At 35.1% G+C, this 15,137-nt stretch overlaps 2 protein-coding genes across 15 annotated transcripts in view; one reads left to right on the plus strand and one right to left on the minus strand.

Annotated features, from left to right (window-relative positions):
* Positions 1-6,624, plus strand: part of LOC128211269 (kinase non-catalytic C-lobe domain-containing protein 1-like) — a 51,918-nt gene extending 45,294 nt beyond the window's left edge. For 9 of the 14 annotated variants that reach the window (XM_052915858.1, XM_052915856.1, XM_052915863.1 and 6 more), the window contains 7 exons: positions 432-461; positions 2,074-2,286; positions 2,542-2,648; positions 3,165-3,300; positions 3,870-4,052; positions 4,519-4,679; positions 5,129-6,624. In XM_052915858.1, coding sequence (XP_052771818.1) covers positions 432-461; positions 2,074-2,286; positions 2,542-2,648; positions 3,165-3,300; positions 3,870-4,052; positions 4,519-4,679; positions 5,129-5,357 — 1,059 coding nt within the window. In that variant the 3' untranslated portion in view covers positions 5,358-6,624. The remainder of the gene's footprint in view (positions 1-431; positions 462-2,073; positions 2,287-2,541; positions 2,649-3,164; positions 3,301-3,869; positions 4,053-4,518; positions 4,680-5,128) is intronic. The other 5 variants (XM_052915865.1, XM_052915866.1, XM_052915868.1 and 2 more) reach the window with 1 other exon arrangement.
* A 1,656-nt stretch (positions 6,625-8,280) lies between these two features.
* Positions 8,281-12,607, minus strand: LOC128211941 (protein DPCD-like). Its single transcript, XM_052917095.1, has 6 exons — positions 12,526-12,607; positions 11,396-11,476; positions 11,024-11,142; positions 10,421-10,551; positions 9,627-9,729; positions 8,281-8,990 (listed from the first exon to the last, which is right to left on the minus strand). The coding sequence occupies exons 1-6, from the start codon at positions 12,590-12,592 to the stop codon at positions 8,886-8,888; spliced, it is 606 nt and encodes a 201-aa protein (XP_052773055.1). The 5' UTR covers positions 12,593-12,607; the 3' UTR covers positions 8,281-8,885.
* Positions 12,608-15,137: the final 2,530 nt, after the last annotated feature.

Genomic DNA, 15,137 nt, shown 5'->3' on the forward strand with positions numbered 1-15,137 from the left:
TAATTGTGTTAATGAGTATCGGAATAAAAAGAGTTAGTCTAGTTATAAATATGTGTATATTATGTGTCTTATCATTGGATTTAAAGCCTAAAATTAATTTTTATGTGAAAGTAAGATATTCGCCAGCAGCCAATAGAATGAAACTGGTTATTTCTTTGGTATGGTTAAGTTAGCCAAATTGTTTATTGATTGGTCAATATCAAACCAATCAAATCATTCCAATGTGAAAACTTGCCTAAAGATAGCCTATCGACAACTTATTAAATGGTAGCTGTTGTTTTAGTAGTTCAAATTAATTTGAGTGCAATAGTCAAATATTTGTTAAAATGGAGACGTAATGGAGGCCAAAATGATGTGACACATGATTGAAAATACATTTTTTAGAACTCTTGCTAGAACCCTGGTAATTCTGTTTATGTATATTGCAACAGCTTTATGAGGATTCTACAGAACTTAAATCGGTGAAATTCTTCATAGTTGTCGTGTGAAACACTTTCATCACTAAAATTATTTTTTTTAAATTAAGTAGCATGGTGTTAGCATGACTTTTGTTTCTAGTATTTTCCTTTATTCCTTTGTTGTGATTTATTTTTAGTTAAAAACGTCTGTGCTTTTCCAGCATGGAGTTCTTGAAAATAGCACAAACATGTTTAGAATTAGCAGTTCAACAGTTAAGAATTATATACTAGTTTATTTTGTATTTATTTTGTTCTTAGGGTTAATGAATATAGTTAATCCATTAAAAGCTGTTTTTGGAAAAAATGACATTGTGATAACCTTGGTGTCGGTGTCATTGCCATAGCAACGTTGTGCAATAACTTAAACCTTGGTTAAAAATAAATATAAATAGATATTCAAATGAAACTTGGTATATTCATGTTGCTTGCCAGGCACATGTTTAGGAACATTCAGAATACCTTTGTCATTTTCAATAAAAAAAACAACCTAGGATGTATAAAGAGGGAATGTCAGAAATCTTTACATTTAGCCACGCTGAAAGTAGATTGCATAGTAATTTTAGTTTACCAGTCAAACTTAAAGACTTTACTCTTGAGAAACTTGATTATTTATGCATTGATACACTTTACAGGGAATCAATTTAAAATTAGTAGTAAAAAATACACATGAAAACATGAAAATAAATTAAAACAATTATTTAAAATTTTACGAACTACTTCTACTGATGTTCCAGCATACATTCAAGGTTGTTTTCGATGGAAAATGGCCAAGTGTTCTGAATGGTTTAGCAAGGCCATAACTCTGTATTTAATATTCATCAAGTTATGCCCCATTTTCGACTGAAAAGAAGAAGAGCGTTGGCATTTGCTCTCCGGCATTGTTGTTGTTTTCTGTTATTAATGACTATTTTTTATATTTAAAAACTAGTGACTCGTTAAGTGTAGAAAAACTAACTGTTTTTCTTTTTCAGTTACGACTTTCAATTAAATAATATTTACCCATACTAGATCTCATTTCATTTAAATACTGTTTTATTTAAATTTTAGTCCTTTTCTAAAATTATTTCTTTACTGTTTACAACAATAACAGTGATACATCTAGGTGGTTTTAATATTAACATTTTAGTTTAATATCTTTAAAGTTACACTTAATTTGTGCAGAATAATCTTTGTAGTAGAAAACATTAATATATAATAATGCTTATGTTATACTTGTAATATTCTTATTGCAGTAATACAATTAAACAAATTGATTTAACTATTTTCGTAACTTTTAAGTTGTTTATATAATTTATTAACATTTTCTTTGGAATATTTCATTTGAAATACCATTGAATGGACATTTTTTTTCTGAATGAACAGTTTAAGTGTTTAGGCAAATAAAAATATTGGAACAATAATTCTGGGTTTTTTTGCTGTCAAAGGTCCTGTAAGGTATTATTTTTTTGTAAGCAAACTGAAATTTGGAAATTGAATGCAAGATGATTAAATACAGATCCTTTGGTAGCACAAATTTCATCCTGGTTAAGGAATCTTTTATGTGTTGTATAAATTAATATGTGTTTTATTCACTTAAAAGCTCATAAATAAGACAAGATATTGATATTCGTTTCAGTGGGATTCATTCAGGTCCCTTGTCAGAGGCAAAACTACAGGCAAGGAAAAGTCTGGGAAAGTAAAAATATCCGCTGTTGTGGTTGAGCGAAGACGTAAGAGTAATGAAGGGAGTTTTGTCCCGATGAAGCCGATTTCCAGACGCACCGACATGTTTGTGTTGGCGGATTACTCAGCACAGTGCCTGGCTGAACAGTTGTGCTTAATTGAACAGGTGCTTGTAATAATGTTTCCTTAAGTTTGAGGTGTGATATAAGTAAAAACGAAAAACTTTAGAATGATGATCTTCTTAAATTTCATATATTATAGGAGTGTAAAAAATATAATTAAAGAAAAATACATATACTAATGAACTGGGTAAGATGCAATAAAATAAGAATTACAGTGTTGTTACCATAGTTTTATCAGATGCAGTTTCCCTTGTTAAAAGCCATTTAAATGCAATCATATCCCAATTTCCACTTTACAGAGCATCTTCCAGCAGACACACCCAGTTCACTACTTGGATTCTAAATCTCAAGGAGTGGGTGTTGCACTCACCATGAAGCCCACTCGGACTCCGGCTGTAGCCCGAAGGTAAGAAAATGTATACCCCTCCTTGTAAATCATGTTCCAATGAATTAATTCCAGCTCACTTTCTTGATTCAACTTGCAAAGGGTGAGCATAGCTCTATGCAGCTTGCCAATATGATACCTGAAGTATCGGGCAGGCCAATTAATTTTACATCCCATAATTATATTCATTATTTTGCTCAAATTATATCCCACCAAAGTCCAAAGCGTGCTATGCAATTTAACCAGATTCCAGCCAAAAACCACAAGTCAGTTATCAGTTATTTTGTAAAATGCATTTGTCAGATGTGTTGTAGATAAGTTTAGTTTGCTCCTTTTGGTATAAAACAATTATAAAATGTTGCACATTGCACAAATTAATGTGTGCCTCCTTTGGGATAAAACCAATCAACACTATACAGTAAGACACTTGAGTGCATTACTTTAAAAGCTTGCTAAATAGCAAGACAGTATAAGTGATGCTATATAATTATGGTATACCTGGTTACATGTTACAAACTGTTAAACATTTTATTGCAGGAGCTGTGCAGAAGAGAGTTTTGGGCTCTTTGTGGACCCACTGCGTGATACCGCACCTATACAGCGGTTGATCGACCATGCCCAGGACGTGACACACTGGGTCGCCACTGAGATTGTTGCCTGCAGCAACCCTAAGGTCTGTTAGTTTTAGACAATAAATTGCAATCTCATTCTGTTAAGGAGCTCCTCAGATTTTTAAAGGAAAAATGAAATATATTACCATGGTATCATAACATATCAAAAGTAACAGCCTCATGCAAACAATTTACAGAATGATAAATGTATATAATTATGTAGTGGAGGCCATCAATCTGGCTATCCAAGTTCTTAATCATCTGAGAGAAATTGTATTTGATTAATCATCTCTTCTTTTGCTTCTGAAAAGTACTTCGGTGTGAGCACCATTGTTCATCAGTTCTTGTTGTTGCTTTTTTCCAGTGAAACAAGGGCCATAACTTGTTTACTATTAAAACCAGATTCTTTTTCATGTTGAATATCTTAAATGATATTTTAGTTATGGCCAAAGTTGAAATTTTGCCACGACCAGGATGACAACCCCAAAGGCTATGATACTAGTAATACCTCAAATTATTTTTCGAAAAACAGACAAGTTAAAATCAGACAACCAATTGCATCCATATGTAAAATTATTGTTTTGATCATTAGTATAAAGTTATGTACTTTAATAGCCCTTCTATCACACAGATGCAAATAGCAATCCTCTCCAAGTTTCTCTTCATCGGCCACGCATGTATGGAGCTGCGAAACTTTGCCACAAGCATGGCCATACTGGACGGCCTGGAAAACCTCATAGTAAAACAGCTTCCAGCCTGGAAACACCTGCCGGCTAAGTGCTCCAGTCTCATTGAGGAGCTATCTGCTAAAAGAGTAAATTGACTGATTTTTATTTACATAAATTTCACACTATATACTTTAAATGTAGCCTTTATTAATTAAATTTAGATGATAGCTGAGAATACGTTGGTCAAATCTGAGTAGGAGTAGAAATCAGTTATAGTCAGAATAATGTGAAGCCTTGAGAAAGTACTGAAGCAAGGGATCAAACATGATGCCGATTTCCCTAGACCAAACTCTACAATGATATTAATCTATGATCACTGAACCGCGATCTCTATCCCTCCATTCCTAGCACAGTATTCTTCCTGTTAAACAGACATCACAGGTCTATGTAACATTTTACACTAATAGTTCAGGAAATCTTAAAGAATGACCCATTGTCCTTTATGGGGCAGGGCAAGAAATGCCATCTCTATCCCACAATTCCTAGTGCAGTATTTTTCCTGTTACACATATGCAGCAAAGTTCTATGTAACATTTTACACCACTATTTCAGATGTTCCTAAAGAACGACCCATTGTCCCTAATGCAGCAGGGCAAGGAATGCCATCTCTATCCCACAATTCCTAGCACGGTATTCTTCCTGTTACACATACAGCAACAGGAGATCGGGGGATTCAAACTCGCCAACCAGATGTTTAAATGGAGCAAGATGAGGTATGAGCTAAGTGTTTTTTTATTTTTTATAAAATAGCCTTTGCTATATGCTTCATATTAAGTCTTAGTTTGGTTCTAAACATACAGTCCAAACCAGTTGGCTCAATGTTGCTTGGCTCGATTTCCTCTTTGGCTTCTCTATATAAGCATATTGAGCTTGGCACTTTATTTGAGAGGCTCAAAGTATTTTGGCTGGTCCCTGGGATATCCAGCCAACAGCCTTACCTTGTTCAAGTTTGCCAATTTATGGTGACCTATGTCAAATTTCAGCCAAATTGATGTAAATAGTGAGATTAATGTCCACTGCTGGAAATAAGCAGTGTCATGAAAACTTATTTGAAAAATGCAAGCTCAAAATCTGTTCATCATCTAACCCATTCAGTTGGGCTTCAATAGTAATCTTAGAACAATTTGTATTACTGAGATCAAAAAAACCTTTTCTTCTTCAGAACAATATGTCAGGTGATTGACCAGGTCCGAGTGTATCGGGAGCACATGTATGGGTTCGACCCAGACACCGCCCTACAGGACACGCTACGCCAACGAATACAGGAAATGACAACACACGATGTACAAGACCTCGCCTCACAGTACGATATCAACTACCACAAGCTGTCCTCAGGCTCCGGAATATCGGGAGCATTGAAGAAAATGAAGGGGAAATTTCAAGCTAAATAATATGTGAACAATTTCAGGGGGAAATTGCAAGATTTTCTAACGTCTTCAGTTTCAAGCAAAATAAAGGGGAAGTTTTAAGATATACTTACATATTTATGGCTGTTTGTTTACAAACTGTTTTGTACATTGAAATAGAGTGGGAAATTTCATGTTTGACAATGTCCAGCTTATGGTATTGTAGATGCAGCTGATTATGAGGTGGTCATGTATTTTGCACATCAATGTGAAAATTAAGACTTAACAAAATGGTTTCAGCACATTTCTGTGTACTGAGCTAATGGTCCCAGTGAACATGACATTTATGATATCATAATTGCATTGTTTTTAAGTGTGGTGAAAAGGTCACTTAAAGAAAATTGCTAATGTGAATGTGACGGTAAATTATGAAACAGGGTTGCATCGCAAAATGAAAATGTTTTCAGGAATATATAACTTAATAGTCAAAGTATTAAAGACGTACATGTATGTTGAAATAGAAATCAGAGAATAGTATAGCAGGATAGGAACTGTGAAAGGTTCCCTAAAATATGTTTCAGTAGTTTTTGTATTATGTTCTGTATTTAAAATGAGCGTCCATCTGTGATAATGTATTTTGTGATATTTCATTTCTGTATTCAGTAGATTGTTTTAATTTTGCGAGGGCCTTTTGTCAAATGTTTTGTCTTTAAGCATTTTTCTGAGGGTAAAAAAAATCACAACACCCATATTTATTTATTAGCAAACAATGTGAAATTGATTTTCTTTTGAAGTTAGCATCTTGATTGAAAAATGGCAAATATTGAACCCTCACAAAATTAAAACAATCCCCTGTATTTCATTTTTCCATACTTCCTTGTACTGAATTATATACTTTATGGTAACTTACTGGCTTTTAAACTTATATATTGATATTATTAGTTGTGCTTTCATATAATTTGATTTTGTATTTATTTGTATATAATTATCTTATTGATAGGTAGATCTGATTTTTCTTTCTTTTATTTATGATGGTTTAATTTATACATAAGAAGTTTATTTTTGCACACTATTTTTTTCTTTTTACATGAACTTTCCAGTTCCATTTCAGCTATGGCATTCTTTAACTAATGATGCTATTTTTGAGTGATTTTTATAGATTATTGGATTATTATTTATGTAATATTTTGGGGGAATTTTTAATTAACGGTATATTTTGTCACAGGATTGTAAAGTTTTAACAAAGTGTATATTTTATATATTATTGGATAATTGTTTGTTACATGTAAAGAGTGAATAAATTATGAAGATTACAAAATTTGATATATTTTTATCTGTAACAGTGGTACTGGTAAGTTTACCAATGACCAATTCCTCGAAATAACAGGTTTACGTATATTTTATGTAGCAAAATTACTTTCTTAAACTTAATTTTATCAACAAAAATTAAAGTTTCTCTTTGAGAAAATGTCCTTCAAAAGTAGAATTATTTTTTTATACCAAACTAAATATATTAAGCTTCGCTTGATCCTGATAAGGAACTTACCCCAGTAAGATTGCAGGAGAAATTTCGGCGAGACTTTTAACCATGTGTAATAAGTCAGACACCAACTTTGCTGATAGATAGTTCTTGACAGGGTATTTATGACCAAGGATAGGCAGTTTTAAAATATGTGCATATTGCTGATTTATTTACATGATCGACCGTTTCTGCCAGTCACTACAAAAAGCCATGCAAAGCCTGTGAAGTTCTCGAACTACAAGACTTGTTACTTGTCCTTTGCTTTTACTTTTATCTCAACTGAGCCCTGTTATTCTTAAAAAAGGATGATATTTCAAGTTGAGGCTCTGAACCTTTTTTGGAGGTGATTCATTGCAACTCAACCAAGGTGATGTACAGAGCCTGGTCCGCCCCCTTTTGATCATGGTTGACCCCTCTTTTCTCGGTTGTGTAACATTTTAGATGACATTCATCAGTATTACACAAACCACTCTTTGGACACTATATTATTCTCTTTGGCTTTTTTACTTCTTCAATTATGAGGGTTTAGGCTTCTAAATTCCTCTTAAATGCATGGGAGGTAATGCAGCCAATGCAGGCAGACCCGAAAATCTCCAACACCACCACAATTGACCTTTATACATCAGTGACCAAAACCATATCAAATTTATTTTGAAGAAAAAGCCATTAAGAGTTAATGCTGAAAATTAAGCATTTCAACAAATCAACTAGTTAGTTTATTTTTCATACATGTACATGTAAAGGTGATCAGTTGCATTCGTGCTTGTCCAGCTGTTTGTTCCACATATGCCAGCAATTGAAGCATTTGGCTTTGGATTTGAAAATAACTACACAAAATGACAATCAACAGGCCTAATGCACCAATGCCAGACACACACACCTTGGTTTATAATTTAGGCATATTGCATTTGTCTATCATTCTACTAGAAGTAGTAGCAGTAGATGTTGTTGTATTATTAGAAATAGTAGCAGTAGCTTTTGTTGTATTATTACAAGTAGTAACAGCAGTTTTTGTAGTATTAAAAGTAGTAGCAGTAGTTGTAGAATTACAAGAAGTAGCAGTAGTAGTTGTGCTATTTTTAGCAGTAGAACCTTACTTTTTCCACCTAGTATTTCAAACCGTCTCCCCAATTTGACCGGGTATTTGAGGTTCAAGGGTACAGGATATACCACAGCACATGCCACAACCTATAAACAGAGGGCATATAGCACCAGAGTAGCTCTCCACTATTGTGGACTCAAAAGTTGTCTCCTTTGATGGATTTCTGTTGTAGCTGTTTCTCCCGTTACAGTAGATAAACATCTTTGCATGCAGTAGACAGAACCATATGTACCAGTAGGAGACATGTTAACATTAGAAACTAACTTAACCTAAAGAATCCATCAATTGTTATCATAATATTTCAACCATATCTCATAGTCTGTATCAGCTGAATAAGTGGAAAAGTCAAGAAAACACCTTTATTTTTTTTCTGTTATTTCCATACAGTTACACAGAAATTAATGCACCAAGTAATTCATTGAGGAAGATGAGGTACAACAATTATTGAAGAATGTTCATACAATTATAAAGTTATAAAATATATCAGATTTTATATATATCAAAGTATCATTACCATGAACAGTCTTTTTATTGCATAAATTTGGTTGCAGATGTTAATGATGAAAAACAATTCAACATCAATATGAAATATAAAAAATGATAAAGAAGAATAAATATACAGTATATATATTTAATATTGAGGAATGATACAATAGGCAAATAAATAAGCCTTTTAAAAATTAACAGCTTTTTGATCACTCCACAACACAGATGGAAAAAATGATTCAATTCTTTTGACAAAAAGTATTATGAGAGACAAGTTTCTGATCAATGCAGACTTAAAACAGTCCTATAGTGTCAGAAATGTTTTACCCTTCCTCTCATTTCCATACGGAATCACTCGACTAATACAACAAACTGTTCCTCATCTCATAAACTTATAGATCCTGTTTTATGAACATATGTATGGATCATTCAAGTCATTTTCAAGTCACAAGGTTTTATAACATCAGCTAGGAGTACAGTCCACATCTCCGTCTTTGCTGGCTTTTAACTTCTTAAACTCAACCAGGAGAGCCTTTTCCATGTCCAATATTTGTACTGGCTTTTTATACTGAAAAAACACACATCATTTTTATTTAACATTTTTCATAGATATCTGATGATATGGATTTTTTTTCTCCGGGAATATTTAGTGATTTATGGCAAAATAAACTGGAATAATAATATAATTTTTTCGACAGTGAATAGTGGTGTTCACATCAAATTCCGTCTTCATGTTGGGTACTAACACAACAAAGCAAAACACGTATCAAACACGTATCATTGTTATTACATTGCCATGTCACTATCTCTGTTAAACCTTCAAGCAGATTGTAAATGATTTTTGTTGGCTATGAATGTTGTTACATTTAAAGCTTGGTAAATGTTTTGATTTGTTGTGTGACTATGAAAGGTAGTTATTTACTATTGGAGTACTTACTATAAGTTAAACCGGTTTAAGATATCTTCCCGTGGAAAAAGGGAATTCCCAGTAAATTAATACTTAAACAATAACATAATATACAGTTTCAATTGTTCATTCAAGGCAAGAGAAAGGTCCTTTTTCTCAAAAAAATAATTTCAATTTGGGATATATATATAATTATGTTTAAGATTTGCTGTATCCCAAATTTATTTTTTCACGTTTCGTGAAATACAAGTCTAAGGAACAAATCTAACTTATTCCTAATCCTAACTGTATACTTACAGACACTATAAGAGTATTATTTGCATGTGCAAAACTGAGACATTTCTGGTCCAGTGGAATGTTACATCTCTCCAGGTCTGGTATTCTAAACTTCTTGTAATATCTGCAAGTACCAAAAACAACATGTTAGGACAATTTCTTATTACCATATATAGAACATGCATCTTATTATGCAACTATCAATGCATTTAGGCACAATATTGATTTTTGATTGATTTTGAAGATCGCTGTAAGCAGATATAAATCTCCCTTTAGTTCGTTTCCAGAGTAAAAACCAGTCTTGGTGGTCTCTGAAAATGCAAGAAAATGTTCCCATGTTGGGCCTTGATACCATGACCTCTTATCAATGCTTTGATTTTTACACACCTGGTTAACACATCATCTTGGGTACTGACTTGGCAAAATTTTATAATCATGATAATTAATGCCTGAAACAGCTTTAAGCTGTAGAAATTTAATATTCACGTGACAGACAAGAGTAAAAGACAACAAATTAACGACAAAAACGGCATAAATCCACTGGGTTTGCCAGTACACTTTTCATACAACAAAGCTTATACTAGTTGCAAAACAGCTTCTTATGGAGTCTGATAAGGATGAATACACAATGTGTTCAAATTATAAAATTATCAAATTTCAACTATATTTTACAATTAACATACATCAGGAACTCTGTACTAGCTTTGGAAAAGATTGGATTTTAAACTGCATCCAAGTAAATGTGCACATACAATCAAATCAGGCTTAAATAAACTTGCCAGAGTTGTTACAATTTTCATCCTTTAAACACTGACTTTTTATTGCTTGTTCTGATGATGATATTCTGGTCTTCATCACATGTGATAGAGTAGGTTTCAAGAGGGTAGGGAAGGTTCCTTATTCTCCATTGAAAAGCTGGCACCGTGTCCTTTCTCACAAATATTGGCTGAAACAGATATTACATTTCATATATCTCTACAAAAGAACAGTATGATGATCATAAATTTCATATGATCGGTGCCGGCTTGATACGTGCCTGGACCAATTTAGTTTTCAAACTTTTAGAAGCCCTGGTATGATTGGTATAGATATCAAATTATATTTTAAAAACGAGTAAAATAATGGTAGAACATTTTTTTCATATAATCAAATAAAATTAAATATTTGATTATCATAATAAGCTAATTCTTTAAAGGCAGAAAATTTGCACATGTTGGTTTTCTTGAGTACCGAAGGGTGCTATCAAAAAAAAGAAAGATTTGAAGCAACCTTCCAATAATTCTTTCACTGAAATCCTACCTTAGCCACTTTATATGCCCAATTTCACTATACTGTATATAATCAATATATAACACCACTTTCAACACCATTTGCAAGCTGCACCCCTAAAAGTTTTTATAAATACTGCCTCTACTTACATTGGAGGTACTCTCCATAAGTCCATCTGTGTCAAGGCTACGAGGAGCTAACAGTTCTCCTACTTCATACTCCCATTTCGCTGTCCCACCAAGAGTTGACTTTTTACGCCACTTCCGAACTGTAACACACAATGTCACACATATTGCATTGCATAATCATTTCTATTCATCAGTCCATTTTTGTTCTTTCAATGAATGTGATCTTTCATGGCATCTTTTATTCTTTTATTATTATTCACTTTATTATTTTTAAGCAAAAAATGGGGGGAGTGAGGTTGTTAAACAAAATATTATCCACTCTCTTAATATGGAAGCATTATATTATTCTCTTACTGTAACAGTAATCAATAAAAATGAAAAATATGTACAAACCAACAAGTTCATTTGTATTTAGGTCATACTCCTCAGCTAATTCTCTTCCATCTTGCAATGTAAAATGTAATTTTCGTCTCCCTAAAATTGTAACACATGTATCCGCTATCAGGGAATGGATGTATATATATATATATTACACAAGTTAAATACAAGAGTTAAAAATTAGCAAGACATTACTGTTATGTTTTGTCCACATATACGTGTACATTGTGCGTACCTGTACAGATTGAAATCTGCATTTATAACATTTATATCCAATGTGCTACAAGAGGTAACAGGAGCAGACGTAACACCATAAACTCGTACCTCTACCAAGTCACGCCATATACGGAGAAGTGACCCCATATATAAGTAACCTAAGGGGATAGTCTAGGTAAGGCATGATCACAGTGTGAGATGGTTATTGTTGGGAACTCAATAGAAATCTTTTCGCATTGTTTCATAATTGAGGTTATGGTAATATAATTGTTGACAAGGGGTCATACCAGATACCAGTATTCACTCTAAGTATGATACTTAAATTTATTGCTATGAAATTATATCTACTGTGATAAATTTGCTTTATTTATTAAAGTATTAAACTGTTCAATGTACATTTATTTCCGATCGCCGTCATAAAATTAGCTTGTCATATAGACCTTTTACTAATTTAAGACAATTATTTTTTAGAAATAAAATATTTAAAAACAATGTTGTATCAAATATAGGTTATGTTCTTACAATTCAAGTTTGAAAGTAATAACATGTACTATATAATCATATGTGCGATGACTTTTCCGTATATGGCGCGACTTTGTAGTGGTCCGAGTTTGTGTTAGTACAACTTCTATTGTAATCTAACAAGATCGCTTATTTCAAAATTTGTCAAGGCGATTTTATGCTAAAAAATAAGTGGCTTGAAAATAAAACAATATTAAATTTCAATTGTCATATGTCTTTAAGGCTGTGAAAGCTTTCAGTGAAGAATAATGTTTGCCATAGCCGGTAGTTTTGATAGTTTTGACAACTTCTGGAACTTTCGACCCTATGCCTTGCTTTTGTTAAATCGTTCTAGCTGCTAACCAAAAAAAAAACAGAGGACACGTACAGATAATATGTTTGCTAATTAATTTCAAGACAAGTATTACCGTCTTGAACTAAACACGTTTTCTGCGCATTTTGCAGCAAATCCATCCAAGCCATGGGAGTCGCCATATTGTTTATAGTAACTGATCGATTAGTTGATGGTTACATATCACTAGTAATGCACAAATGTTAAACCGGTTTGACATCCTGGTCGACTTCGTTACTGAATCGTTAAGTACTGTGGCTAATCGTTATGATACCTACTAAATGGATCGAATATGCGTAAAAAAACACCTTTATTCAATGCATAAGGTAAAAAAATTACGATCGAACCCTATTGTTTGATTCCAACCAGTGTGAGAGTGGTTTAGTGGGACATGAGTCAGCCTATTACCCATGAGGTTTTGGGTTGGGTCCTCAGCAGTGTGAGAGTGGTCTACTGGTACAGGTGTCAGGCTGCTCCCCAAGAGGTTGTGTGTTTGATCCCCACCAGTGTATGAGTGGACTAGTGGTACAGGTGTCAGTCTGCTACCCAAGAGGCTATGTGTTTGATCCCCACCAGTGTGATAGTGGTCTACTGGCACATGTGTCAGCCCCCACCAGTGTGAGAGTGGTCTAGTGGTACAGGTGTCAGCCTTCTATACAAGAGGTTGTGTGTTTGATCCCCACCAGTGTGAGAGTGGTCTAGTGGTACAGCTGTCAGCCACCACCAGTGCAAGAGTGGTCTAGTGGTACAGGCCCCAATTTCTCGAAACTTCTTAAGTCCCTTATAACAGGATTAAGCTAATCTCACTATTTTTGTTGTTCTATAAAATGTGTTATATTAACTTCTTCAAGAATTTTTAGAAATTATGTAGGAATTATCTGTATGATTTTCAAAATAAACCATTTTTCATTTATCAAAATCCATTTTCACTATGTATTTTGGCTAATTGAAATCAGCGACTTAAGCCTGTTAAGATTAAAAAGTTTCGAGAAATTGGGGCCAGGTGTCAGCCCCACCAGTGCGAGAGTGGTCTAGTGGTACAGGTGTTCGCCCCCACAAGTGCTAGAGTGGTCGAGTGGTACCGGTGTCAGCCCCCACCAGTGTGAGAGTGGTCTAGTGGTACAGGTGTAATCCTGCTACCTGAAAGGTTGTGTTTGATCCCCACCAGTGTGAGAGTGGTCTAGTGGTCAGCTGTCCGCCCCCACCAGTGTGATAGTGGTCTAGTGGTACAGCTGTCAGCCCCCACTAGAGTGGTTTAGTGGTACAGGTTTCAGCCTCCAGCAGTGTGAGAGTGGTCTAATGGTATAGCTGTCCGCCCCCACCAGTGTGAGAGTGGTCTAGTGGTACAGCTGTCAGCCACCACCAGTGTGAGAGTGGTCTAGTGGTACAGGTGCCCGCTCCCACCAGTGTGAGGGTGGTCTAGCGGTACAGGTGCCCGCTCCCACCAGTGTGAGGGTGGTCTAGCGGTACAGGTGCCCGCTCCCACCAGTGTGAGGGTGGTCTAGCGGTACAGGTGCCCGCTCCCACCAGTGTGAGGGTGGTCTAGCGGTACAGGTGGCCGCTCCCACCAGTGTGAGGGTGGTCTAGCGGTACAGGTGGCCGCTCCCACCAGTGTGAGGGTGGTCTAGCGGTACAGGTGCCCGCTCCCACCAGTGTGAGGGTGGTCTAGCGGTACAGGTGTCAGCCTGCTACCCAAGATGCTGTGTGTTTGATCTCCTACTGGGTGAGAGTGGTGTAATGGTAAAGTTGAACACCTTCCACTTAACAAGTGTTTTTTTATCCCTACCAGGATGGGAATGGTATAGGTGGCCACCTTCTACCCAAGAGGTTGTCTTTGATTCCCACCAGGGCGAGTGGGTCTCTGGTTTAGGTGTCTACACCTCACCCAAGACGTGCATTCGATCCCCACCAGTGTGAGAGGGTCTATTGGTATTGGTGTCTACCTTTCACTCAAAAGGTTTTATATTTGACCCAACCAGGGTGATAGTGATCTTGTGGTGTAGGTGTCCGCCTCTAACCTGAGAGGTTGTGCGTTTGATTCCCACCAGGGATATCTCATGGCCCCTCCAAACAGACATCAGTACTGGTTTTTTTTACACAGGAAACGGACTTGAGCTCCTGTCAATATCAATTAATCCATTGATTTAAATGAAATCTGGGTGGCATCTTCTACTCTTAAATGTGCAGAAGTTCAGGTCACTCTGTGTTCATCAAGGTCAAAGGTTTTAGTCTCCATTTTCAGTCTTTCATATTTTTACTTAAGTCATCATGCAGAAAAATAGGGGTCATTGAGTCAAGGATTTAAATGAAACGTTTCAGATGTTTTACTCACGAAGTCAAAGTGCAGAAATCATGTTTGAAGATGCAAGTCAATGTCATAGTACAGGGTCAAGGATTTGAGCCTCAATATTTGTTCATTCTCCTAAATATACACCCTGGAAATTGATAATTTTTATGTAAAGACAAACCGGGTCATGCTATTGTTGTCTGCTTTGTTCTCAAAACAGTTGACCATTAGCGACAAGATGCAAAAATTAATGCCAGTGTTATGAGCTTTGAAATACTAAGCATTGAGCATTAAGCAAAGACATGCAGTTTTGTACAGCTTTTATGTATGATCAAAGCTTTAATCTTTAGTTTCCCTACTACAAGTACATACCTCGACAGATATTAACAAAAGTCTAAAAG

Source organism: Mya arenaria, chromosome 12 (genome assembly GCF_026914265.1).
Source record: "Mya arenaria isolate MELC-2E11 chromosome 12, ASM2691426v1".
In the NCBI taxonomy this organism is placed as follows: Eukaryota; Metazoa; Mollusca; class Bivalvia; order Myida; family Myidae; genus Mya; species Mya arenaria.